Source organism: Pituophis catenifer, unplaced genomic scaffold (genome assembly GCF_029215685.1).
Source record: "Pituophis catenifer annectens isolate HBS135680 unplaced genomic scaffold, rPitCat1.0.hap2 SCAF_4, whole genome shotgun sequence".
In the NCBI taxonomy this organism is placed as follows: domain Eukaryota; kingdom Metazoa; phylum Chordata; class Lepidosauria; order Squamata; family Colubridae; genus Pituophis; species Pituophis catenifer.
In genome coordinates, this window is record NW_027256884.1 from 74201570 (window position 1) to 74229311 (window position 27742).

Here is a 27742-nt window from a genome sequence, read left to right on the forward strand (position 1 = left end):
ACATCTGTTTGAAAACAGTAATCCCGAATACAATCGCTGGTAAAAAAGATTCCCTCAAGTTTAATGCTTGGTAATTACCTTGGCACTTCCATGACTTTTCTTAGCAATACTGCAGAAGCAGATGGTTCTTCTGATCTGTTTTTTCAGTTGTCCATCATCCCATTCCACTGGGATTTTTGATGGTCTCCCATTCAAATATTAACCAAGTCTGACTTTTGGGTTTTTCAATCATAGCTACTTGCTGTCATATGTTGCAAAGGGGATTCCCCTAATCTATTTTATAACCAGAATTGAAGTGGACAAAACTGATCAACATTCTCTTCCTACAATCTACTGATTCTGCAAAGAAGCTTTGATCAAAGAATGAGGCTTCAGGAACTGGGAGTTGTGCTTTCCTTGATGAATCCTTACTCCAGGCTTCCAAGGTAAGTGGACAGCCTGGAACCTGAGCTAGATTTGGCTTTCTATAAGGGCATCTCTCTGCTACAAGGACTGTCAATAACATTCTCTCTCCTGAATAAAATGGAGGATTCATAAAATATAGCTTTTCCATAAAGTTATTATATCCTACTAGCGTAACACTAACCATTTAGATCGCAATTCATTCTTTGTTCACTCAACACTCTGTGCAAAATAGACTTCATTCTCTACATGCTGAGTCTTTGAATTAATCAAGGATGGGGAGAAGGGGAGAAGCATTTTAGTAGACTATGCGAAAAAAAATTATAGAGAATTACCCATCAGAAATAAGCCATGCTAAAATTCTGTGCATCACTATGTTCTGAAAGTGTAAAACAAACAAGTGATATCATATAGCCAAGTCCAAAGACCCAGGTGAAAATCTAATTGCTTCATAATAAATATGGGACATTAGCCTCAAGGGCTTCATTTTTTTTCTCTAGAGTAATTATCTCAATAGATTTATTGACTAATGGAAATATCATGTGTGGCTTCTTCTTTCCTGGCAGAATACACATCATAAAAATTAAAGCATAATGTATAACTTTAGCAGTCCAGAATCATTCCTGCTAAACACTATAATTCTGTCAGCATGTTCCGTTCAGTTTTAACAAATTACCATCAGGCTGATCAATGTTGTTGGAGATTATCAGTACAATATAGATTTGAAATTGGGTACTAAATAGAAAGCACTGCCTTTCACTATCTGAAGTTGAAAAACAGTATGGATGAGTTCCCATTCTTTTTAGCAAACATTTCAGAAATGTCAAATACCACTTTGAAGAGTTTTTGTCACAATACATTTTATAATTCTTAATCATATAGATGATGCTTATAGTTTTTTACAACCATTTTCTGTTGAAACACAAACTGCAAACTGTATTAACAGAAGCCTTAACCTTTTTGTAGTCTTCCATAAATTTGCAATTTTAATTTAAGTTCAATTTGATAAATGGGAGTTGCAAGTTGTTCCAAGAGACAGGAGCTCCCATGGAGAATGCCCACTTCCATATCTTCAGCAGGCGTTTTCTGGTCAGACAGTTGGTCAGGTAGAATCTATCTAAGAAAGGTAGCCTCACAAATATACAGGCCCAACTTTACAGATAATAATCAGCATCTTCAATTGCACTTAGAAATGTATCAGCGGCTGATGCAGTTGTCACATGTAAAGAAAATTACAGTAACTGATGTACAAGATGACGAAGTATAAATGTATAAATGTCTTCAGTATTTCCTGCTCCAATAAAGGCCACAAGTGGTGTACTAGTCAGAGCCGTCTTGGCCATGGCTTCTAGCCACTGTTCTAGCAAGAGCTGTGAGTCCAAGTGGGCTCCTAAGTTACAAGCCTGCTCTTCAAAATGGAGTATTACTACCCTGAGAGCAAAAATTAGTAATAACCCAGAATCAGTGGGGTTCTGAATGAACAGATACTTTATTATGCCTGGGATGGGTATGAATATATATATATCCACCTGGCTGTTGGGAAACATAAGGTCATCTATGTTCCTCACTGGAACTTTGAAATATGGTCCAGATCACTGGAAGCTGCCTGATACTCAGCAGATGAAAAAAAGAGTGGAGAAACAGCTTTATCTTTCCACCCTTATCCTCAAACAGTAGGCTTAAAGTTGAGTTTATGCACATGTCCAATCGTGCTTAATCTTCATCTTCTGCCAACAACAGTCAAGATGATTTGTTACTGGTTTCATTCTCTGGAGAACCCAGGAACCATCCAGAACTGGTATATAGGGAGAGCCATTTTAGAGAATTCTCCCATCACCCTGTGTACTCTATATTTCAAACATTAACAAGGTTCTCAACAGAACTAGCACTGGGATCTCTCAAGCACAATTTGAAAAGTTTTGGATTCATGAGACACTTGAAGCTGATCTCAACTGGAGCCTCCTTTTTGCACAGGCTAACTGCAAAGCCTCTGGTCAATCCCATAATTAAATATCTACTTCTTAGGTTGGGACAACATTTCAATGAATAGATTTCTGAGGGATGTGAAATCTTCTGATTTCCAGTAAAAAAAAACAAAACACTTTTCATAGACCTATAAATACCACCTATATAGGACAACATGTACTCTGACTAAAATGCCCGAGTAAACATCCCAATGGTAATGCTTAGATACAGTCTAATCTCATGTTACTTTGTTCAAAATTATTGTTCTATTTTAAAAGGAATGTAAACATCTTTCCTATTTCTTGTTATTGTTATTTTCTTTCTTTCTTGGTTGCACTTTTAAACATCTGTTAAAATAGTATCAAATTAAATTATTTTTTAAAATGTCAAATCCCAAAGTTCCCAAAATGAAACACTACCAAACTACTTTTTAAATTGCAACAACATAGTTTGTTAATCAAAACTTTTGAAAACATGGCACAACTATTTATACAATATTAAAAGTACCAGATTAACAGATTAACTGAGTTGGAAGGGACCTTGTACATCATCTAGTCCAACACCAACACCCCGCCCAAGCAGGAGACCCTGCACCCATGATGGCGAACCTATGCCACAGTTGCCAGAGGTGGTACACAAAGCCCTCTCTGTGGGTACACGCACCATTGCCAGCTGCTCTTCTAGTTTTCAGCCAGTTGGTCATCACGGGCACTGGAGCACTGGAAAACGGCCTGAAAATGGCCCAAAAACAGCCCAAAACCAGGCCGTTTTCAGGCTGTTTTTTGGGCATTTCTGGGCTGTTTTTCAGGCCAAAAACGGCCTGAAAAATGGCCTGAAAATGGCCTGAAAAACAGCCTGAAAATGAAAACTATTTTTGTTCAGGGTGGGAATGAGGGGTCATTAGTATTTTCTAAGCTTGGTTGCTTTCTTGCAGACATTTCATTACCCAAACCTGGTAACATCAGTGCTCCGCATCAGCCTAGTTTACCTAGTTTGGGTAATTAAACATCTGCAAGAAAACAAGCAAGCTCAAAGAGCCTCAAAAATCTCTCAAAGTCAAAATTAATCTTTTTAAAAAAATTTCTATTAATGTTCCAAACTATATTAGGCTGAATTGCAGACTAAGACTAAGCAAACTAATAAGAAATTGTGGATAGCAATCAAAAGCAAGAGATTATGCCACCAAAGAAGATGAGTACAACTGTGCAATAGAGGTTCTTAAAACATTTGACTATAATTTTTTCACTAAACTACAGAATCAACCACATAAAGAAATCAGCATCATAACAGCAGTGCAAGATCTCAGAGAAACAGAAGCCCTATATCATTAAAGACTTAATTTTCACCTCAAAACATCTAATAAACAGAATTCACACATTAGCCATGACATGTTAACTATGGTCTCACAGCAAGTTATATAACTTAGTTTAATTCATAAATTAGATACACTGAATTCACACCCATACTGAGCAAAATTGTGCTACAATATGCTCTGATGTACAAACCAATAATTCACTGCCCTTGCTACTGTTTGGTATATTACCACGATGTAAATTACATAAATATTCATGCTATCTTACCCTTCTTGTTCCACCATGGTCCTTCTGGTATAGCATAGGAGAGTTCTTTAAATTCAATGTTCACAGCTGGTCTTCGAGGAAGGTAGGAGAAATGATGGGCTTCAGTCAAAACATTATCCATCTTCTTTAAATGGCCATTGAGCAAATGAATCTCTTGTGTGTCTGTACCACCAGAGACCACCTCATCTACTGAAACACATATTGACTTTGGCTCAGGCATAGTAGATGAAGAATTACTGGCATTCTAGAACACAAGAGGAGAAAAAAAATAAAACATAGCTTTCTTGTGTTGTCCTCTCCTTCTCCCTCTCTCTCTCCCTCCCTCCATCCCCCGTCTCTCCCCTCCCCCCCATTGCAAATGCAATTATTGTATATGTGTCTCAGAATAAGTCTCATACTACTACAGAAAAAGAGTTAACTCTATGCTGTTCTGCTAACATTGTTATTTTACAAGAAAATATGGCTTTGGAAATAGGCAAATCAGTCAAAGTGTGGCCCATTTTCTCATTTCCCCATTTTAAATTTGTTCTGCCTTTATGCATCATTCCCCATTCTCTCCCCCCCCCATTTAAATAGCACTCTGCACCACCAAATATTGTTTCATAACTGCATTTCACTTAATGTGTAAATTTGAGAATTCTAGACTATGTTATTTCATAGTAAAACACAAATTAACAAATGTGTTTTTCATGCTGAAAGGACTATTTTTGCCAATCTTAAATGTATTACTTTGGTTTCTTTGTCTGTAAATGAATGCTTACATGTTTCTTTTTCATAAACAACCTGAGATGTTCTTATCTTCCATTTGTATAAATAAACAACAATCCAGTACATTCATAATACTTTAGGTTTTATTTACCCCCTCCTTTTTTGCCTCTGTCAGGTCCACATAGCATTCATACTTTATATTACCCACAGTTTAGTAAGGTATTGTACCAAAATTGTACACTAAGGTTAATTTATCTCTAATTATCAGTTGGATAATCTACCATTAGGGGCATGCTTCCATTAACCATAGTTAAAATCAACTTGCACATTGTCTGACCCAAATATCATAAGTAAAAGCTTCCCATTTTTCTTTGGGGCCATGCTAGGGGAGAAGATGGTAACATGTGAAGCAATGTTTGTTACTGTTTATTGTAATACTGTATGTTGCCTCATAACTGAATGAGTATCCACAGGCACAGTGTAATCCAGGCAACAGCTAGTAACAGTGTCATTAGTATAGTCAATGTGGAAAGCTTACAACAAACACTTTATTGATAAGGCTAGGCTAAACACCAAGAATAAATTTAAACAATGCAGTTAAAGGTTTAGAGAACCTTCCAGAGTCATCCAATTAATGTTGTGCCAACATGATAGTAATGATGTTACTTAACTTATTTGTATATTCAGGAAATACAATGAAGATGCAATAAATTGATAATGTGTAAAACATCTGACAAAATCAAATATAAAAGTACTCAATAATCTATGGAGCTGCACTATATCAGGCCATTCTGGGAATCATCATATTTCTACAACACCATCAATGGAAGAGTCAAAGGTGGATTCCAGAATGAAAGAACACAGCATAAATTCCTTGGCTGTATCAGTGTCTTAGAGATAACAGAAAGCCCTTTTATACTTAAGCTAAATAGGGCACCAGATTTCTGCTATTTCCTCAGTCTATAAAATATGTTTCTGTGCAATTCATATTCTTCCAAACTCTCATGAGCAACTTTTCAGAAGGCATGTTAGGGCAAGAAAATTGACAAAACATGCACTTATATCATGCGCAGAATGACACTGAACTTGCTTCTTCACCTTTCTACCAGTTGGTAGAACAGTAGGAAATGTCTAAATAGCTATTAAATAAGTAACCTCTCCAGACAACCAGGCAGAAACAGGTTGTTTATTGTTTGCCATTTTTATGGCATCTTTTATAATGTAGTGAAGTAATTAAGGAGCCAAGGGAAATGTCTTGACATGAATTTTGTGGGACTTTTGAGATGGGCCAGATCAGGAAACACATCCCATAGAACTATATTTTCCTGAGATAGCTTATAAAAACAGAATTTTGCAAACCTGATCATGCCTCCCCTCCCTTTTTAAAAAAGTTTTTTTTATTTTTCTACAAACATATCATTGTGTGAACAGTGTGGAGCCAGAGTTACATTTTAGTACAAATAAAACTAAAAGTCTATAAGATTGTTAATTGTAAATATGAAGAGTATTGTTTTATTTGTACTAAAATGTAACTCTGGCTCCTCCCCTCCCACTTATACCCCATTAAATCAGTGAGGAGTCAGCCTGAGTCTCTTGTTAACTTTACATAACTGTTTCTGAATATTTGCTGCAAGGTTCTCTCCCAGTTCTCTACAATTTGGGATGGTAGTGTATGAGACAGCTTATAACTTGGACTCCAAGCATACACGTTGCTGCCAGATACTAATGGCTTACAGGCTTGTAGTTATTCTTGGTATGTGTAATACTTGTGCCATTGATATATACACTTTATGCCAATTTCAAATATGAGAACATCTGTATTTGTTAATGTGCATCAAGTTGGTGTCCATTTTTAACGATCACATAGTTTTTCTTGAGAACTATCTTTCCCCCCAAGGAAGTTTGGGTCTTCTAATGGCGTACCCACTGACTCCGTCCACCTTGCTGCTGGTCACTTCTGCAGACTTCTCAAGAGAGCTAGGTGTCAGGGTTCCCAGTGTCTGACACTAGGTCTTCACATAATGTGCCCAAATATGACCCTGATCATTTGTGCCCTAAATGAGTGAATTGATTCAATCCGATCTATGATCCATTTGTTTTCTTGGTTATTCATAGTATTCTCAGCATTAACCCCAAGTTAAAGTCATATTTAAGACCATAAACACAGATTTCACATAGCAGGAACTAAGGATCAATTTATCTGCTTCAGACATACCTTCACGCTATTGGATTATTTAGACTACTTCCACTCCACCACAACTTCCACTCTCTAGTCCAGCGGTTCTCAACCTGGGGGTCGCGACCCCTTTGGGGGTCGAACGGCCATTTCACAGGGGTCGCCAAAGCCCTCTCTCGCCCCCCCCACACCTTCACTCACCCTCACTCTCTGCTCTGTTGGATCACCGGCCGTTCGCTTACCCTGCCGACTCCCAATCTATTGCTGCCTCCTGAGTCCCAGCTGATGGCTAGAGGAAAAAAAAACTGTTTAAATTCTTGCCGCGGGGCTTCAAAGGGCCGCCCTATAGCCAGTGGTGGGATTCTGCCGGTTCTAGGGGGTTCGGCCGAACCGTCTGTTAAATTTCTGGCTTGCCCCGCCCCTCCACACCACTATTTATTGCCAATAAATAGTGGTGGGTGAGGGGCGGGTGAGCCAGCAATTTAACAAATGGTTCGGTGTTTTTTTGTAATTTTATTGGCCCGCGGAGCTTCAGCATAGGCTAATTAACCCTTGATTAGATCGGCTCCCAACTCTCAGCTGATTTGCTCTCAGCTGTTTTGGTCAGGGCTCTGCTGCTTGCTGGAGCAGATTTTTTTCCCCCTAGCTATGCTGAAAAACGAAACTGAAAGTAAAGCAGGCTGTTGGCTTTGCTGTTGTTGCAAAGTTGGAAAATTAGGCAGGCAGATTTCTTTTCTTTTTCCTCACCAAAAAAGGTAGGTGCAAACAATGGGAAATTTAGGGAAAAAGAGGAGAGTTCAAGATTTTAAAACACAAAAGAAAAAAAGCTCTATTTAACTAGGGAATTGTAATAATTGAGATACTATTAATTGTATATTGTGTTGAAAGCAGAAATGGTTAAGTTGTGGTTTGGAGGAATATATGGGGGAAATTATTTGGTTTATTATTATTGGTAAATATAATTAATTGATTTGTAAGAAATTGGATTGTATGGAAATAATTGGAATATTCATGTTCATATTGATTATGTAGCCACGCCCACAGAACTGGTAGTAAAAAAAATTTAGAACCCACCCCTGGTTGGGGGTCACCACAACATGAGGAACTATATTAAAGGGTCGCGGCATTAGGAAGGTTGAGAATCACTGCTCTAGTCCCTCAAAAGAAATGTGAAGATAAGCTGTTACTTTCTTTTCTGCTGATCTTGTAGCATTGAGAACAAAGAGAAAAGAATTATCATCCTGTCTTCAGCTGCTACAGGTCTTGCAGTACAAAAATCCTCTCATTCGACTCCCAAAAAGGGGGGAAATATTAAATTGCCTGCATGCACACACATCCTCTACTTCATGTTCTATGCCTTTTCCTGAAATAAAGTATTCTGATGGTATGAGACCACAAAATTGGAAAACTGCTTTGTAACTGTATGTAGAATTCTCTTGCAGAAGCACTTCTAATTCCAATAAGGTACTTGGGTTTAGCTCAAAGTACATCATTTTGATGTTTGTTTCTGTTGTCTTGTTTATTTATTTTACAGTGCAGAGGGAAAGAGAAACATGCAATTTGGACAAGAATTCAGAAACTTAATTTTAAACCTCAGATGATAAAATGAGCATTTCAGAAATAATTAATTCTAGTTTGCTTCTGGCTGTGATTCAAGATGCTGGTCGCCACATAAAAAGCCCTGCTTGACATATGGTCTGGTTATTTGAGGGACCACCTGTCTCCCATTGTATTTGACTGGCTGGTTTAATCCTACAGAGTTGCCACACTCCAGATTTTACTGATTAAATAATGCCATCTCTCTGGACCCCAGAAGCACGCCTTCTCTATAGCAGCACCTGGTTTCTGAAATGAGGTTCCCGTCAAATTTGAATAGCTTCTACCCTACTTGTATTTCAAAGAGTCCTAAAGACATGGTTTTCATCCAGGCCTTTGGTGAGGACAACTGATGCCCCTTTCTTCTTTTTTGTTTCCCGCTTTTATTTGCCATGATTGTTCTTCTGTCTTGTGCTGTTTTTGTGAGATTTTTGTTTTGTTCTTAAATGTTTTTAACAATTATAAACCACTGGGAGTCAGGCAGCATACAAATTTAATAAATTATTTCCTTTTAAAATCTTCATCCCTAGCTACCATATGTAAGAATTTTATTGAGTATGAGGCAGGGAATTTCTTTTAGTAATAGTAAATTCAGAGATCATAATAATGTTAAGGTGCTTATTTTGGGAAATGAGAATTCATAGAAAAACCTGACATATTCTGGTAGAGAAGTTCTCTGAGGATGGGCTCCGGCAAAGGTCAGAAGACTAAACCCCTGATTCCCTAGACGGACCCAGATTATATCCTGCAAAAACAGTTCAGTCTTGGATAATGTAGAAAGAGCCCATCATTCCAAACTGTAATGAAGAGACTTAATAGTATGCATGTCAAACTTATAATTATATATGTCTAACTTCATGCATTACATGACGTAACAGATATGCTCTCCATCTCAATTTAGGTAACCTAGCTCTGCTTTAATGCTCATTCCACTTTCCTGTGGCTCTTTAAATCCAGATTTCATCACTTAGGGGGGATTTTAAATCCTGTTACACAACAGTAACTATAAATCCATTCCTTAGCCAGCAGATGTATTTGATTACCAAAAAAAAAAAAAAGAGTTTATCTTCCAATTAAGAACAATTTTAAGAAAATCGACTTTCTGGTTCCTTTTACATCAAATTCATTATATAAAGAGCAGCAAAGGTATTTGTGCTTTAGTAGAAGTGTTTTCGAATCACAGGATGCACCCGTGAAAGTCTGAGCATGCTCAGAAAACCATCCTCTTCTCTCCCCCTCCATTTTTTTAATGAGCGCAACACTGAGGTAACTTTCGGTCAAACCCAAGCTATATGCAGCTGACTTCAAATACAGGATGATGTAAATGACGCCCTCCCTCCCCAACCCCCAATCCCAACCCGCGCCGAGGAAAATAAACATAAACCTTTCGAATTTAATCAGTCTATTTTGATACAATAAATTAGAACTTAAATAACTTTGGAGGCTTTCGGTTTGGGCATCTGCCGCCCAGCCAATGGGCAATACATTCATATAAATTACATTAGGGGATTTGCATTGTGAAAATCCTTTCCTAACATTACCAGCCATTTCCGTGTCAAGGATACCTTCAAAAAGCAAACGAGAAAAATCAGAAAACATCCGGTCAAAAAAAAAAAAAAAAAGGAGAAACAATTGCTTACCACAGCAATTTGCGTGCTGGGAAACAACGCAAGAGAAAAGGCGAAGGATCCTTCTTCTGTCCCTCCAATAAGAGCAAGGACTGGCAAGGGAAGTCAGATCCAGGAAGCCACCGCTAACCCACCTCCGAGCAGGCTCTCCAGGTCCCTTCTGGAGAGGAGAGAGCGGCGTCCTTCCCCTTGGTCTACACATGAAGGAACTCCGCGCTTTGAACTCGGCCTCCTCTCTCGGGGGCTTCTAAGCGCTGGGCTTAAAAATAGAGACCCAGGTAACAGCCCAGCTTCCCTTTCGGAAAAGAGGAACAAGCCAGAGGGGCGAACAAGATCAAAGGCTGCAGACGCGGAAAGGGAGGGCGGGGGGGGAGGGTGGCAGGCAGCAGGAGTTCTCCGCGCCTTCAAACTCGAGCAGCGCTTTCTGCCAGGTGCCCAAATTGCACCTTTTTGCTTGCTCCCACGACTTTCCAGCTCCCGGCTTCCTCCGGGGGTATCCAAAATGCCTACGGCAAAGGTAGGCAAGGTAAGACCCTGCTACAATTTGCGGAGGGACCGTGCCAGCTGCGAGGCGCTCCGACGTTGCACCTTACCGAGGAAGGGAGTGGAAAAGAGAGAGACTCCCAAAGCATCTACTTACCAGAACGGCGCCCAAGGAGAAAGCAGCCATCAGACATGCCATATGCCCCCCAGGCGGCAATCACGGGAGCAGGAGAGGAGACAAAGGATTGGGCGGGCGGGAGGGAGAGGAACCCGCAGCAACGCCCGCAGTCAGCCGAGATTGATCGGCTGCTGGAAGCGGCGCCGGGAAAGCAAAGGGAAAACGGGGCCGGTCGAGATCCCGGCCGCTTCTTCGCCAGGGCGGCTCTATCTCGGCATCCTACCGGCTCTTGCGCCCTATTGGCTGAGAAGCCGAAGTGGGGCGGAGCATGCTCTCTGAGGGTAAACGTGCTCTTGTTTTCCTTCATGTTTCTCCAGGGCTGAGCGTCGCTTCGCTTCGCGGCGGTTTAGATCACCTTGGAAGGTTTTCCCCCGCCCCGCCCCGCCCCGCCCCGGCAAAGGGGGACCGTACACGACTGTACACTGTCTGAAACCGATATTTCCCGACCCAAGAGGGAGAGAGCGGGGATAGGGTTTCCAAAGTAAAAAGTGGCTGAGGAGGGCGGGAGGTCAGAATTGATTTGAGGCTCCTGATCTGCATCTTCCCTCAGCACAGCACTGAGGTAAATGTAGGTCATGCTGCAGCTTATTCGGTGGTGCCGGCGATAGCGCTCTATACATTTCCAGAAGGACAAGAAGTTTCAAGGTTTAGACTGAGTTTTGTGTTTTAGCCCAGAATAGTAAATAGTGATATGGAATGAAATCGGTTTGATTAATCCCACCTGTTGATTGTTTATATTGAAGGAGCAGGAAATTCATTCATTGGCAAAACTGTTTCCCCAATGTTTATAAGGCATGGTGCATGGGGGGAGAGGGTATCCTTGTTGCTTGTGAGTTTGGAAGATTTAGGTATGAAACACTAGTGTCCTTCCTAAGTGGTGGCACTCAGGCATCTAAAATATATTGCAGGTCTTATCCTTAAGGTAGATTTCTTGCTTATGATTGACAAGTTGCCATATAAATTGATATCTGGATGTTAACTGTTAATCAGAAGTAGCCACAATGAATTGTATGCAACTGTGCAGTACTAATGTAAAGTAAAAAAATCAGCTGAAGGAAGATTACAGAACTGTAATGTTTGTTTCCATACTACTATATCTATTTATCTTCATGTGGGCTATGATATCTCTATTCCTTGAAAGTCTAAAAAAGTGACAAGAAGAGTCATGAAATACTACATCTAACTTCCTCAGTGGTTTCCTGTTCTGAAGTGATGCAACATTTTAATATCTCACACTTTATTTGAGATGTCCAGAGATAGATGTAGTAAGGTGTTCAGCAGTGTTATTTCAGAATTTTTACAAACACATGCTATATAAGCAACTAAAACAAATTGTTTTCTAAGTACAGTGGATATTCCTTAACATAAGAAAGTCACCTTAGGGTGCAAAACAACACTCCTTACTCTTTAAAAGGAGATTCCCTAAATTATGGATCTTTCATTGCTTGGGGGACTGAAGATGTGACTCCCACTGCAAATATATATATGAACACTGTGGAAAACATTTCACCACTAAGTGGCTTCACCAAAAGAGTTCCACTGATGGATATTTCAAAATGGAAGAGAGTTGTTGGTGAGATAAGGACAAAGCCATTTTCATGGAGTACAGTATATTATGGCTGCAAAGAAGGCCAACAGCATCCAGAAGAGTATCAAGAGTGTCATAAAGTTCAGATTGTGGGAAGTAATTATCAGTTCTATTCTGCCTTAGTCAGACCTCACCTGGAGTATTATGTTCAGTTGTGTATGCTCCAGTGTAAAAAGAACATTGTTAAACTGGAGCAAATTAAAAAAAGGGTTACCAAGATGAAGAAGGGCCTGGAAATGAAGTCCTTTGAGAAGTAATAAAAAAATCCTAGGTAAATTCAGCCTGCAGAAGAGAAGGTTGAGGAGAGTCAACCTTCCCAAGTAGACCAGACAGGAAACACAACCAGGTGAAATAATTCTAGTTTACTGTAAGGCTACATTAACAGAATCTTGTAAGTCTGAAAGCACATACTGCCACTGTTTCCTTTACAACCCAAGAAGCTACATATGATCCCTTCTGAGTTCTTGCTTCACCACTAGCCAGCTATGGGCTATGCCATCTCATATTTGTCTATCCCTTAGACAGCATCTCTTTGTCTCATCTTCCAAGATTTTTCCACATACATTACAATAGGGTATATGGTAGCTGTTTTCAAATACCCGAAGGACTGTCACATAGTAGAGAGATTGGATTTATTTTCACTTGCTTCAGAGAACAATATTAAAACTAATGAGATGAAACTCCATAAATGTAGATACAGATTCTGTATTTGGAAGAACTTGACAGTAAGAGCTGTCAAGCAGTAAAATATGTTACTGCATGGAATGATTTCTTCCCCTTCACTGAAGGTTTTCAAATAGAAATTAGATAGATAATGATCAGGAATTATGTACTGAATCCTGCAGCATACAGGGGGTTGGAACTGATGATATCTTAGGTCCCAGTTCACAGTTGGTGAATGACTGTATCCAACTAGGGCTTAATAATGATGCCCCTTCAGCTTGGAGGAAAGTACTGTTAGTAGTAGAATACCATTGGTCTAGGTCCCCAGCTCTGTGTTGTTCAACATATTTTATCAATGATTGGATGAAAGAGTTGAGGAGACACTTATAAAGTTTGCAGATTATACAAAACTGGAAGAGGTAACCAAATAAAATGAAAAAGAAGATTCAAAAGAACTAATCAGGCATGAGCAGTGGGTAGAATTCAAGGAAAAACAAGTTCTGCATCTGGGTAGGAAAAATGTATGGCACGAGTATAGGACTGGGAAGACCTGTCTTGGCAGTAGTAGGTGTGAAAGGTATCTGGGTATCCTTGCTGACTACAAATTAAACATGACTCAATAGTGTAGTACAGTTGTTAAAAATTCAGGTGGCAACTTGGGGTATAATAACAGAAACAGAATCAAGATGACATGAAATACTTCGTTGCAGTCAGATCTCATTTAGATCATGTGACAACCTGAAGCAAGTTCAGAAGAAGACTACCAAAATTATGAAGGGTCTGGAAATCAAGCTGTGTAAGGAATGATTAAAGAATCTGGATATGTTTAGTCTACAGAACAGCAGTGGCAGTGTTCAGCTGTCTGAAAAACTATTACACAGAAAGTATGGAGTTTTTTGTGTGTTTTTGTTTTTTGTTTTTGCCCCAGAAGACGGCTAGAACCAGCAGATTCTTAAACTATAAGAAAATAGGTTCAGGTTAGGGTTCAGGAAGAACTTTCTGCATACTAGCTGCCAGCTAGTGCAACAGGTTGCTGCATAACATGATTCTCCTTCCCTATGGATCTTCAAACTGAAGCTAAAGATATTAGTGGATCCCACATTGAGGAATTTGACTATATGACCTCTACGTCCCCTTTCAACTCTATGGTTCCTAGTCCCTCATGTCCTATTTGGTGGCCTATTTCCATCAAACAAAACAGCAAGTTTGAAATAGCTTGCATTAAGTCTTCAGCATTTTGGAATCATAAATATTGGGTTGTGAGTGTCTTGACTATATATTTTGTACACCGGAAATTACCTTACATTGTTACAAATAGCTGGCTTATCTTCTACACACTTTGCATGCATTGGACATTAATGCTACATATATTTTACTCTTATATTCAGTGACCATACTGGGGTGTATCCAAGCAGAATATACTGTACATCTAGACACCAAGAAAGCAATCAATTTTATGAAAAATGATTTTTATCTTATTGAATAGTTTGATGTATCTATCACATACCAAGAATTAGTTTGGTGTAGTTAAGCCATCTAGCTAGTCCTACCTTAGGTATGATTCCAACTGGGTGACTTTGGGCCATTCATTCTCGCTCATCCCTAAGAAGCAGACATGGTAAATCATTCTGAAATCTTGCCAAGAAAACTGCAGAAACTTTGCATGGTGTCACCGGTAATCAAGATTAACTAGCCTACACAGATACAAACATACATATACACATAAAAATAAATAGCAGGATCAGATTAATGTTCAGAAAACATAATTTTCACTTTTCCCAGAACACTCTGAAATTCTTCCCTTTTTCTTTCCCCCGTCCCTCTAGAAATCCTCAAAATGTATTCTATATTTCAAAACTGATTTTTTTAAAGGAGCTTGGGTTTCTCACTGATTTACTTATCTATAGAATCTCTGAAAAATCAATATATGATTCATCTTCATGTGGGCTACTGTGTAATATAAAATATGTTCGCTGCTACCAAAATGCACTTAGGGATATTGCAAAGCAATGAAATTACGTCATGGACTATTATGTAAAAATAGCAAACATGTTTATATGTTCCAATTTTTTCAATACCTTTTCAAATAACTTCCATAGTACCATAGTAAAATTATTATATATTCACACACACACACACACACACACACACACACACACACACACCAGTGGTAGGTTGCTCCCAGTTCGGTCCGGTTCTTGCAAACCGGTAGTAATGGTGGCAGGAGGCTCCGCCCACCCACCCTGACATCATCACTGACGATCTGCGCATGCGCAGAAGCACACACGCTCCCATTGCAAACCGGTACTAAAGGTAAGTGGAACCCACCACACACACACACACACACACACACACACACACACACACACCTCAACCACTACATGTTGCTTTGGAATTTGAGACTAGCAGTGAATATAGTGCAAGTTTGATCACTCCTGTGATGTCCTCTCAAAGTTGTACTGCTGGGTAAAGTAATTTCACTGGTGCTACAAGGCAGGAGTGAAATCAGGGGTGAAATGCTCCCAGTTAGGACCGGATCGCCCGATCTGGTAGTGATGGCGGTAGGTGGTTTGGAGAACCGGTAGCAGAAATCCCTGCCCCCCCCCTTTACCCAGCTGAGCCGCATGATCATCAGAGGCTTTTTTTTTTTACTTTTAAAAACATTTTTTCTACAAATGCTTTTAAAAGTATAAAAAAAAACTTTCTGATGATCGCACGAGTCAGCTGGGATGTCAGAGCCTTTTAAAAGCATTTTTTCTACAACCTCTTCGGCCGAAGAGCTTGTAGAAAAAATGCTTTTAAAAGGCTCTGATGATCCCAGCTGAGTTGCCTGATCGTCAGATGCTTTTTCTTTTAAAAGCAAAAAAAAAAAAAATGCTTTTAGCGGAAATTTTGAGTAGTTCAGAGAACCGGCAAATACCATCTCTGGCTGGCCCCAGAGTGGGATAGGAATGGAGATTTTGCAGTAACCTTCCCTTGGAGTGGGGTGGGAATGGAGATTTTGCAATATCCTTCCCCTGCCACACCCTCTAAGCCACGCCTAGAGAACCAGTAGAGAAAAATTTTGGATTTCATCCCTGCTGCAAGGAGCATTTCAGCTGTGATATTGCATCCTCGTGTACCTGCCAATCCCTGCCTGGGATTGCTAGGAAAATCTTGGAATTGGATCCAGTGACTGCTTTGTGCTTTGAAGTCTGTGGGAAGAGGTATTGCTCCACAAAACAACCCCAAAGGGATGCTTTGCTCAAAACACTGAAACAGAGACTCATTGCAGCTTCCCAAGACCATAAAACATGTATCTACTCACATAATCCACCTTCCAGGATTATAGTAATCACACATTCAAGTGTTTGTTTTGAGAATTTGCTCATGAGTTTTGATTGTTTAAAAGATTATGAAACGCAATAAAGCAATATAGCTCAGTTTAGTACAACAATGTTCAATAAATCTCTCTAGCCAGGTAAATCTCAACCATACAGGTGGCTAGAGAGGTTTGTTGAAGATTGTTGTACTGAGCTGGGCTATATTGCTTTTCATAATCTTTTAAACAATGAAACTTAATGATAGGCAAAAAGATCAGATATCACTATTGGCTTTCACTCCATGATGGGTATAGCCAGATTTACCAGAATCTGGTCAAAAGCACCTTGCAGTTAGATGTACCAATAGGCTGATTATATTAAAAGTGACACAGACAATTAGCCTGATCTTCTTTCTGCCTTTGTTCCCAAGATAAACACACAGAGCAGCAAAAGTGATGAATATCTGTAGCTCTGGTGTAGGATGAAAGTGAAGGTTCATTCTCTGAGCTTGTGGGTTGGTTTCTGAACTTTTCATTACCAAGCTAGATAACATCTTCAACAGAGTTTAGGGGATGTCATTGTCAGTGTTTTCTGTCTATAAGGGCTTTGTGTGGTCAGTAGCCTGGTAACGAAACATGTAGAAACCAACCCACAAGCTCGGAGAATGAACTTTCACTCGCAGAGAGAGCTTTTTACTCAGTGACTCTGCTGATAGCTTAGTCTATCCCCTCCATTTTTGTGTATGTTCAAGTCAGTTTTTGACTGCTTATGCTTGAAAAAGTCCCTGAACTTTTCTTGGCAAGATTTCAGAAATGGTTTGCTCTTGCCTCTTTCCTAGGACTGATAGAGAGTGACTCTCTCAAGGTCATCTAGTAGGTTTTGTATCTAAGGTGAGGTCAGAACTCAGTCTTCTGATTTCTAATCTTAACCACTATCTAGAAGCATTCTAATGTTTTTACCTATCCAAGTTGTTTCCAAACATTTAGTGGTCCAACTATGTAGCAATGAATTAAACACCTTTTTATAATAAATCAAGATCATGTGTAATTTTTTTTTTGCAATTCTCTAAAATGATTTTATCAGTCAAAAGTTGACCTTTTCTATTTCTGCTTTTCCTTTTGTTTCTGTTTTACTAGAATAATGCTATGTTGCTATTGTTATTATTTATATATTTAAAAAGAATATTGATTTCTTTGGAGTTCTAAATGCTTTTACAATTAGCCTTTATAGAAATAGTAATACTATCAAGAAAATTTAACATTTAGAAACTAAAGTGCACCATTGGACACTGAAACAATAATTTAAAATCTACTGAAAACAAGCTTTATAATGTATTTTATATTGCCATGAGTTCAAAAGGGGCAATACTGGGGAAAACATATCAATAAATTGAATATCATGGCAAGAAAATTGAAGAATGGGGAGAAAAGAAGGACATTGTTAAACTGAAGCAAATTAAGAAAAGTTACCATTACCATTGCCAAATTGAGTTAAGTCCAGAAACATTTCTCCTGGAAATATTAAAAACTAAATATGATTTTAAAAAAAATAAGACATCTGATCCTACATATACTAACAGCAGCAAGAATTGCTTTCGCACAATATTGGAAAGAACATAACTTACCACCAGAGGGATTGATTATTCAAAAAATATTTGAATGTGCCCAAATGAATAAACTAACTTTAGAATTAAAAGAAAAAGAGGATTCGGAATATTATGCGGTTTGGGAAAAATGGTATAGATGGATAGACGACAGAAACAAAAATAGGTAATATTCATAAGGAAGTTGAGGATGTATATATACGTATATAAAGTAGATTTTATGTGAACTGTTAATCCAAAGTATATAAAAATGACACTGTCTGTTTCAATATGTATTAGAGTTTTGGAAAAGAAAAACTACAATAAAAATTATTTATATATAAAAAAAGAAAAGTTACCAAGATGAAGAAGGGACTGGAAATGAAGTCCTATGAGTAGTAGTAAAAGTTTTTAGATTTTTTACTACTGGAAGGCCTCAGGTAATTAAAGAGCCCATTGATGCACAGAAATCTGTAATGGCTGGGAAACTCAGATGTGCTTCCCATCCCACCATATCCAGGAGGCCTGGGCCTGCTTCTTGCTTCATCAAGCTGAGGAGGCCCAGACCTCCTCCCCACCCCATCAGGCCTATGGGGTCTCAGCTGATTATAGGGCTGACCAGTAAATACAAATTTTCCCACTTACGTTTGCAATATTGTGCAGTTATTGATAGGCATGCCCAGCCTGTTGTGAGATGCAGCCTTCCTATTGAGGCATCTGGAAGCCGGTGCCATTCTTGTGATTGTTAGGAAAGCTCCTTCTCCAAAGTGCATCAGCCTTGGAAGAAGGCTTCCAAAGCACTACAAGAGTGGGCATTATTCTTGTAATCATTATGAAGGCTAGAAAGAGCCTAAAAAGAGCCTTCTGAACAATCACAAGAATGCACTACTTGCAGAACAGTCTAAAGTGGTTTTAGTAGGAAGGCTTTACCTTGCAATATGCTGGGCACACCTGTCAACAGCTGCACAAAAAACCCACAGAGGTAACAATTTGCATATGCTGGTGCATTCTACAATCAGCTGAGGCCTCCTGAGCCTGGTGGGACAGGGAGCAAGGAGCAGGCAGGCCTTCTGGATGTAGTGAGACGGGAAGCAGGCTGAGGCCTCCAGGACCACGGCAGTTTTGCATGTGTTGATGGGCCAGATGGGTGGCTGAGATGCAGGGAGAGATAGGCATGTGACTGAGTTACAGTACACTTGTAGTTGTAAATGGGGGTGGATGCCAAGTCCCCACATTTTCATCACATGATTGTAGAGGTGTTGTAATGGCCGTAACTTCAAGTGCTGGTCATAACTCCCTTTGTTCAGCACCATCGCAATTTTAAATGGTTGCTGAATGAACGGTTGTAAGTCAAGAACTAACTGCAGGGTCATGATGTATATCCCTAATTTTAATGAGAAAAAAAATAAATTTACTTAATTTACTATATCAAGGATGGGTACTCGTGGCTCTCTGATCACAACCAACTCTCTGTAGCTCTGACCAAGCGTGCTTAGTCTTAGTGCTCAATGGTGAGCAGCATAGGCTGCATTCCTGAATCCACTTATCTAAAAAAGAAACCCCCTGAACTCAGTGGGACTTTACAGATCAATTTTTGTATCAATTTGCAACTGTTTATCTAGATTAAACCCTTAGGACTCAGACTGTGCTATTTATTCATGCATCCTCAAAAGTGTGTTGCAATATAGGTTGTTGCTAGTAAGTGCTTAGTTTTAAGATTGTTTTAATGGCATGTTTATATACAAATTCACTGGCAGGTTATATAGATTCACAATCCCTTTCTTCTCACCAGTGTTTTTCATATGACCTAATTTGGCATTGTTCAACTATCATGCATCACTCCCTTAGGTTATACTAAGAATATTGGATGAAATTGAGTCACACTGTACAAAAGGCCTACAAAAATCAGTGATGGTGATTTCTGTGTTTATTGCAAATTGCCAATACTTTTATACTATACAATATTTTCTATACTTTCTATCACATTCTTTTCATAGTTTTTTAAATTGTAATTCTTTTCTTTTGTAAGAGTTTGTAACAATAAAAAATCTAAGCAACTAAAATGGGAACCTATTATCACAGTTTAGCTGAAGAAGACAGTACTAAATAAAATGAAATTAACTTAAGAATATAATATAAAGTTTACCCCATCAAAAATAGCATTCCAATTAATGCAATAATTTAACTTACATGCGAGATGTTCTCATCTGGAGAGCACATGTTGCATTGGTTTGTATATTTAACTAGGGTAGCTTTCTCCCTGTCTTGGATTCTCTATGCCTTGGTCTACAATTTCTTGGAGGCCCACATTTAAATCCTCGGTCAACATGAAGCTGTTTGATAATTTGGGCCTGGTAACTGCCTACCTAGCAAGGTTGTTATGACTGAAACAAAACAAGGAAAACCTGCATATATGCCTTCTAGCACTCCAAAAGAAAAAAACACTTTATGTGCATATGATTCTGCATATATAATATATAAATACATTCTCAAGAATAGAGCAAGTTTCTTGCCTGCATAGTTGAACATGTTGAAGGGAAGATGAATCTCTTTTTCAGATTTCCATGATCAATATGAGGATGATTGGATTTGAAGAGATGAATGGACAGACTGTATACATAATAAAAAGGAGGCCACCAGCTTTCATAGCCTCACTTCTGACTGCCTGAAAGAAACTAAATGGAACATGGCTGGGCTATCAGTCACAGTCAGATTTTAAGAGCTACATAAATTATTTTGCTTCCATTGAATAAGCTCTTCAGACTTTTCCAAAGCATTTCTGAAAATTAATAACCTTCCTGACAGTATTTAAGCCACTTAGAATCTATATTAAGCATCACAATTCTTCTCTTAAAAATAATTGTAATTGAACTTAATGAAAGACAACTAGATGTTTTTATATGACACTAAAGAATGGATCTAACTTTTCCATTAGTAATGTTGCGAATAATTGAAATAATTGAAGAGTCTGATTCTCATTTACTTGATTGTATTTTGTATTATTTTATTCTATCCTATCATTATTGTACTTTTATCCTTGTATTATTATATTCTATATTTCATTCTTATTTGTTGTTATATCTTTATACGTATAGTTGTGTTTATACATACTGCTTATAAATCAACATATGTGTATATTCATATTCCCTTATATTTTATATTGCTGTTTTCTGATCTTATGACTGTAATCAAGTTATTAGAAGTAACGCAGCAAAAAGACAACAGAAGCTGAAGCATTCAGATTAAAGCTTTCTCAGTAGAAATAATATTAAGTGGAAATAAAGCAAAATATTCAGGTTTCTGGACAATACCAGGAAAGACAAAAATCAAACATCTTAAGGATTAAAGAACATGGTTTAATTATTTTGTATAATTTACTTAGAGCCAGTGGCATCTGCCACTATTATTAGCTGCTGGTTCAGGAAAGGGGGGGGGGGGAACCTTACTGCCAGTTCCTGTGATAACAATCAAGAAATCAAACAGTTTGGTAAAGCCTTTTAGAAAATAAAATGAAGCTACTATTCAAAGCAGGTTCAGGATATTTACAAGTTATTACTAATACTTGTTTCTGTACCAGTAATCTATTATATATGCAGTTGTGTTGATCATTGGATGAATAGATCAATACTTTCTTTGGGGTCAAAGAACAGATTTCCATTAGGCAATGGAGAGACGATTCTGTTTTGGGAAGCATTACCTTGATTTTTGTTATGAGAAAGAAAGAAGCAAAGTGCCTTAGGGAACAACTATATACAGGCTTGGACTACATTTCACCAGCAGTGTTATTTTCAACACTGCAGCTTTATCAAGAAAATAATTGCTAAAGAAAACTGCAAAGGAAATATTCCTATTAAAACTGTCACAAGTAAATGCCTTATTCTCCAATAGAGGAACTGTATATACTCGGGGTATTAGGGGTTAATTTATTTTTCCTCTCTTAATATATTCATATGTAACCACTCCCATCCTTTACTCCGCCTTGTGAATATAAAAGGAGCTGTATGCACCTCCTCCTTGCTTCTATCTGCGATTACTCAGTGAATATAGAATGCCTACTGTAAATAAACAGTGTTATGTTTGAATACTTTATTCTTAAATCATTTATTGAGTCTGATCCTTAAAATTACGCAACAATCTGGTAGCAGAGGATGGTTGAACTGACTCAATAAAAATAAACATGCCTAAGAAGGAAAACTTCAAGAACGAAAAAGAAAGACCCAATACCAGGGCACACGACAAAGAAATGGAAACAGATCAAGAGATGGCCGATGAATCAACAAATATAATGATTAAAGAATCTGAAGATCGCATTACAGACAACGAAGAAATAGAAGGCAACGATCTCAGATCGGAGGTACTGAGGATACTAAAAAAACAAAAAGATGACTACGATCTCATCGCGGACCTCCGAAACATCTTGAAAGAAAGCGGAGCAGCGAGAGAGAATGACATCGAGACAGCTGAATTCAAGGATCCAAAAACGGTGAGCGAGCCATCAATAAAAGAAAAAATGACAAGAAGAAAGACCAGAGGTCCCGCTCAAAATTTTGAATGGCAGCCATCTTGTTTTCAACCGACCACTGAGACGAGCGAAGCAGAGCCAATCATGATACACCATTCAAAATCTCTGGCGCGAAAAACACTACACAATACAAAAAATAGTAAAGAAAATCTTTATTCTTCAGAAGAATCAGATACGGACACAGAAGAAACATCTATTAAACTGAAAGTCGAAACAGCCATGAGAAAACTATTTAAAACATTTGGCCCAAATTTAAAAATTACAAAAAAATCAACGGAAGCTGATAATCCAAAAACAAAAAAAGGACAAGCAAGCAAGCAGACGCCTCAGAACCTGTCCAACTCAATCCGTACAGAAAGGATGACGACACCCGAACCCAGAGGACCCTGCAAGTTCTCTCCCACGCCGCAGACGGTCCCAAAAGTAAAGAACTTCAAACGGAACGACTCTAACGAGGGAAGGCGAACACCAGCTATCGGCAGAATGCCCAAGATCGAGACAGAGACCGAGTCGTCGGAGGAAGAACACTGCGAGGGAGCTGCGGTGACGACAACCTCTCCTGGCGGCTTCGGCAGAGAAATGATCAACGTGCATGTGCAGATGAACACAGAGGACTACAGAGGACATTATGAAGAGGAAGAACCACTCAGGCTCGTTACCAGAATACCCACACCATTCTGCGACTTTCAACACTTACGGGACCATGGACTACCCCCGGTTGTAAGTAGTGGGAATAACAATATTGGGAACTTACCTAGCGATTTCCCAAAACTTAGAATTGATGGCATTAATTTACAAGAATGGTATCAGCATCTTCAGGTTGCTTTTCTAAAAGAGAACTTATTATTCTTTATAACTAACCCCCCCAAAAGACCTTGGACTCTAAAATTGGACTGCATGCATCATAAAGCATTCTACTTATTAATATCTAGTATATCTCCTGCTGTGTATCATAGTATTAAGCATAATTTGACTGTCTCAGAAATTATCCAATGCATGTTTAAATTGTTTCATAGTGAAAGTGTAGCAACCACTACAAGAATGTCTAAAGATTTCTTCTCTGCTAGGATAAAGCCAGGGGTTACTATAAGTGAACATTTAATATCTCTAAACAAGATCAGAGCAGAGCTACATTTAAGGGGAGAGATAATTTCAGATCAAACAATGAAGAGTGTTATCATTAATTCATTAGACCCATCATGGGATAACTATATATCACATTTAGACACAATTAATTTAGGATACTTATCCATAGAGAATTTATCAAATAAGCTAATAGATGAAGATAATTCAAGAAGGAGTCGCTATAACAATCACATAGAACATAGACAAAATAAGAGAGTAGCATTCCAAGAAAAATATCGAGAATCAATTGAATGTCACAACTATGGATCCAAAGAACATTGTAGAAGAGATTGTCCTAAATTCCTTAGAGATAGGCAAAAACATGATTATAGAAGTAGATACCATAACAGACAATCATCCATTGATAGACTTAGATATAGAAGCTCACCTAATTATAGAGAACATAGAGGGGGCAGAGATAATTTGAGAGATAGAAAGTCTGGATCATTAAATGGAATAGATAAACATAATGTAACTAACATACAAAAGTCAAAGGATAATGCCTGGCTCATTGATTCTGGGGCAACTGATCACTCAACACATGATAAGAATATATTATCTTCCTTCATAGAAGATAAATTTGTAATTAAGCTAGCCAATCAAAAAGAAGTCCAAGTTATTGGTAAGGGAAATGTAAATTTACCCAGTCTAGGGAAAATAGAGGGGGTTTTATTAGTACCCGAAGTACCTCATAACATCCTTAGTGTAATAAAACTGAGCAGAGATTCTAACATAAATATAGTGTTCTCTAAAGGAAAAGCAAATCTAGAGAAAAACAAAACAAATATGGGTAATGTAGTTATCAAAAAAGGCCTACCATATTTAATCACAGAAGAAAAATGGTTACACAACACTGATTTAAACATGGAAGATGACAATAACTTAGAAAATGAAAACAATAGCAATAGTGATAATGAGGAACATGAAACAATTCATAGCCACAAAGACACATCTAATAACAAAAAACCCACAATTGGAAAACCAATTCACGATTAATGTGTGCATGTTTTACATAGGAAACTAGGGCATGCTAGTTTTCCTGTAGTACAAAAAATGATAGAACATGCTGAAGGTGTTAAAATAAAAAATTGTAAGAACTATTTGGAATGCTCAGTATGTAAGTCCACTAAACTCAAAACTAGTCCCAAACCAAGAAAGGCAACAAGATCAACCAATCAAATTTTTGATTTGGTACATATGGATTTGGTTGGTCCATTAACACCATCAATCACATATAGGAAACGATATTTTCTGACTATTGTAGATGACTATAGTCGCTACGGATTTGTCTACACTTTAAAACACAAAGATGAAACCTTTCAGAAATTTAAAGAGTTTTACAAACGTGTAGAAACACAACATAATATTAAGATAAAACAAATCATGACAGATAGGGGATCTGAATTCATGTCAAAAGAATTCTCCCAATGGCTAAAAAACAAAGGGATGCTACATTTCACGTCTAGCCCGTTCTCTGCATTTCAAAATGGAGTAGCAGAGAGAAAGAACTCGACATTGCAAACCATGATTAGATGCACATTAGAAGATGCTGGCTTAGGAAAACAATTCTGGTCAGAAGCATTACAATATTCCAATTATACACAAAATAGAACTTGGTCCAGCATTATAAACAAGACACCATATGAATTAATGTACAGTAGAAAACCCAAAATAGCACACATGCACATATTTGGAGTCACAGCGGATGTACACATACCAAAACAATTGAGGCGTAAAGGAGAGAACGTGTCCAGAAGACTTAGATTCATGGGATACGAAACAGGCACAAAAGGGTACAGATTTATTGATAATAATAACAAATTTATAATTTCTAGAACAGCTGTATTTCATGAACAGGCCAATTGGTCTAAAATACATCTTAATGAAATATTCCCAATCACAAATTCAGACACTGAGCATCAAGATAAAATAGATAGAGAAGAATGCAATCACAACACACATAGAAACAAAAATAAAACATGGACAAACAGTCAATACAGAATAAAGACAGATTCATTAACAAAAAAGGAGGCAAGATACTTACATGATAACGATAGTAAACCAGAAAAAACAATCAGATGTAACAGAAATCAAGTACCAAGCAAATACAAAGATTACGTAATGTACATGGATAGTGAAACATCAACGCCAAACACATACGAGGAAGTATTAAAGCTTCCCAATGAAGAAAGAAGAAAATGGGAATTAGCCATGACCAAGGAGATGGACAGCTTACGAGAATTAAATGTATTCACACCTACACCTGCACCTAAGGATAAAACTATTATAGGCACCAGGTGGATATACAAAATTAAAAATCTGGAAGAAGGCAACACATTATACAAAGCTAGATTAGTTGCACAAGGTTATGCTCAAAAATATCCTGAGGATTACACAGACACATACTCTCCCACAGTAAGAACTGAGAGTGTCAAAACAGCTTTAGTTATAGCATCTGCACTTAACCTTGATGTATTCCAATATGACATACAGACTGCGTATCTACACGCAAAACTTGATAAAGAGATATATGTAAGAGCACCTCATAGTCAATACACAAACAAAAATGAAACGTGGTTATTAAATAAAAGTTTGTACGGGTTAAAACAATCTGGCAAACGCTGGTATGAATGTTTAGTCAAAGTACTCAAAACTATGAATTTCCATGCCACTACTGCTGACAACTGTTTCTTTGTCAAAAAAGAGGGTGACTCCTTAGAATTTGTGTTAATTTATGTGGATGATATTTTGTATATAGGAAAACATAAAGAAAAAAGAGATACATTTGTAACAAAACTAAATGAACATTTTTCTTTAAAATCATTAGGGAAGGTAAATAAATATCTTGGAGTTCAAATCAGTAAGACCAAAAAAGGATTCAAACTTTCTCAGAAAGATAAGATTATAGAACTCCTAAACAAGTGCAATTTAAATGATGCTAACCCTTGTGACACTCCTATGCAAACTGACTTCTTAAGGAACATAGATGAATCATCCCCTGAATTTAAGGATAATACACTCTACAGATCAGTTATTGGTTCCCTTTTATATATTTCTAATTGGACTAGACCTGATATTGTTTTGCCTCTCAATTTGTTATCCAGGTACGTTAGCAAACCCTTAATGTATCATTGGGAAGCCGTTAAAAGAATATTAAGGTATTTAAAACACAGCTTAGACTTCTGTTTATTACTGGAACCTAATAATGTCAAAGAGCCCATCCTCACCTGTTACGCTGATGCGGATTGGGCAGGTGATACCATATGTAGAAAAAGCACATCTGGTTATGTATTTTTTCTTAACGATTGTCCAGTTTACTGGTATACTGGAAAACAGGATTTAGTAGCCACATCAACAACTGAGGCAGAATATGTTTGTTTGTCTAAAGCCTCCAACAATCTTGTATGGTTTAATGATTTATTGTCAAATACTTGGAAGAAACCTTCATTACCATTTGTCATACACAAAGATAACAAAGCTGCTATTGAGATATCTAGATCTGATGCTATTGGTCAAAGATCCAGACATATAGATATAAAATTCAAGCACGTGAGACAATTATCTCAAGATGGATTTATTAAAGCAGTTCACTGCGAAACATCAGAACAAATAGCTGACATATTGACTAAGCCTTTGCCATCTAAACAACACAAATATTTAACTTCCAAACTGCAAGTTTTGTATTGTTCTGAATCTAAATGTAATTATTGTTGTATATCGAATCGGCATTTAGAGGGGGATTTGTCACAAGTAAATGCCTTATTCTCCAATAGAGGAACTGTATATACTCGGGGTATTAGGGGTTAATTTATTTTTCCTCTCTTAATATATTCATATGTAACCACTCCCATCCTTTACTCCGCCTTGTGAATATAAAAGGAGCTGTATGCACCTCCTCCTTGCTTCTATCTGCGATTACTCAGTGAATATAGAATGCCTACTGTAAATAAACAGTGTTATGTTTGAATACTTTATTCTTAAATCATTTATTGAGTCTGATCCTTAAAATTACGCAACAAAAACGTTCTTTGTTTTAAAGTGCTTGATCTTACACACATAATCTACTTTAAGCAAATTGTTTGGGAAAAGAAATGCAGAGTCTGCTTGGGCCAAAGGACAAGATTTGTCAAATTGTACTGTGTTGGGAGAGAACCATTCTTCCTTATCTCTTGCCAGGCATTAAATAAAGCTAAGCCTTTAATTATAGTATTTACTTAAGAGCCAGACCTCTTGAATTTCTGATA

At 37.9% G+C, this 27742-nt stretch overlaps 1 protein-coding gene across 1 annotated transcript in view; it reads right to left on the reverse strand.

The window, feature by feature from the left end:
• Nucleotides 1-10737, reverse strand: part of ABCG1 (ATP binding cassette subfamily G member 1) — a 52818-nt gene extending 42081 nt beyond the window's left edge. The window contains exons 1-2 of the mRNA XM_070943491.1: nt 10696-10737; nt 3948-4191 (exon numbers count right to left, since the gene is read on the reverse strand). Coding sequence (XP_070799592.1) covers nt 3948-4191; nt 10696-10737 — 286 coding nt within the window. The remainder of the gene's footprint in view (nt 1-3947; nt 4192-10695) is intronic.
• Nucleotides 10738-27742: the final 17005 nt, after the last annotated feature.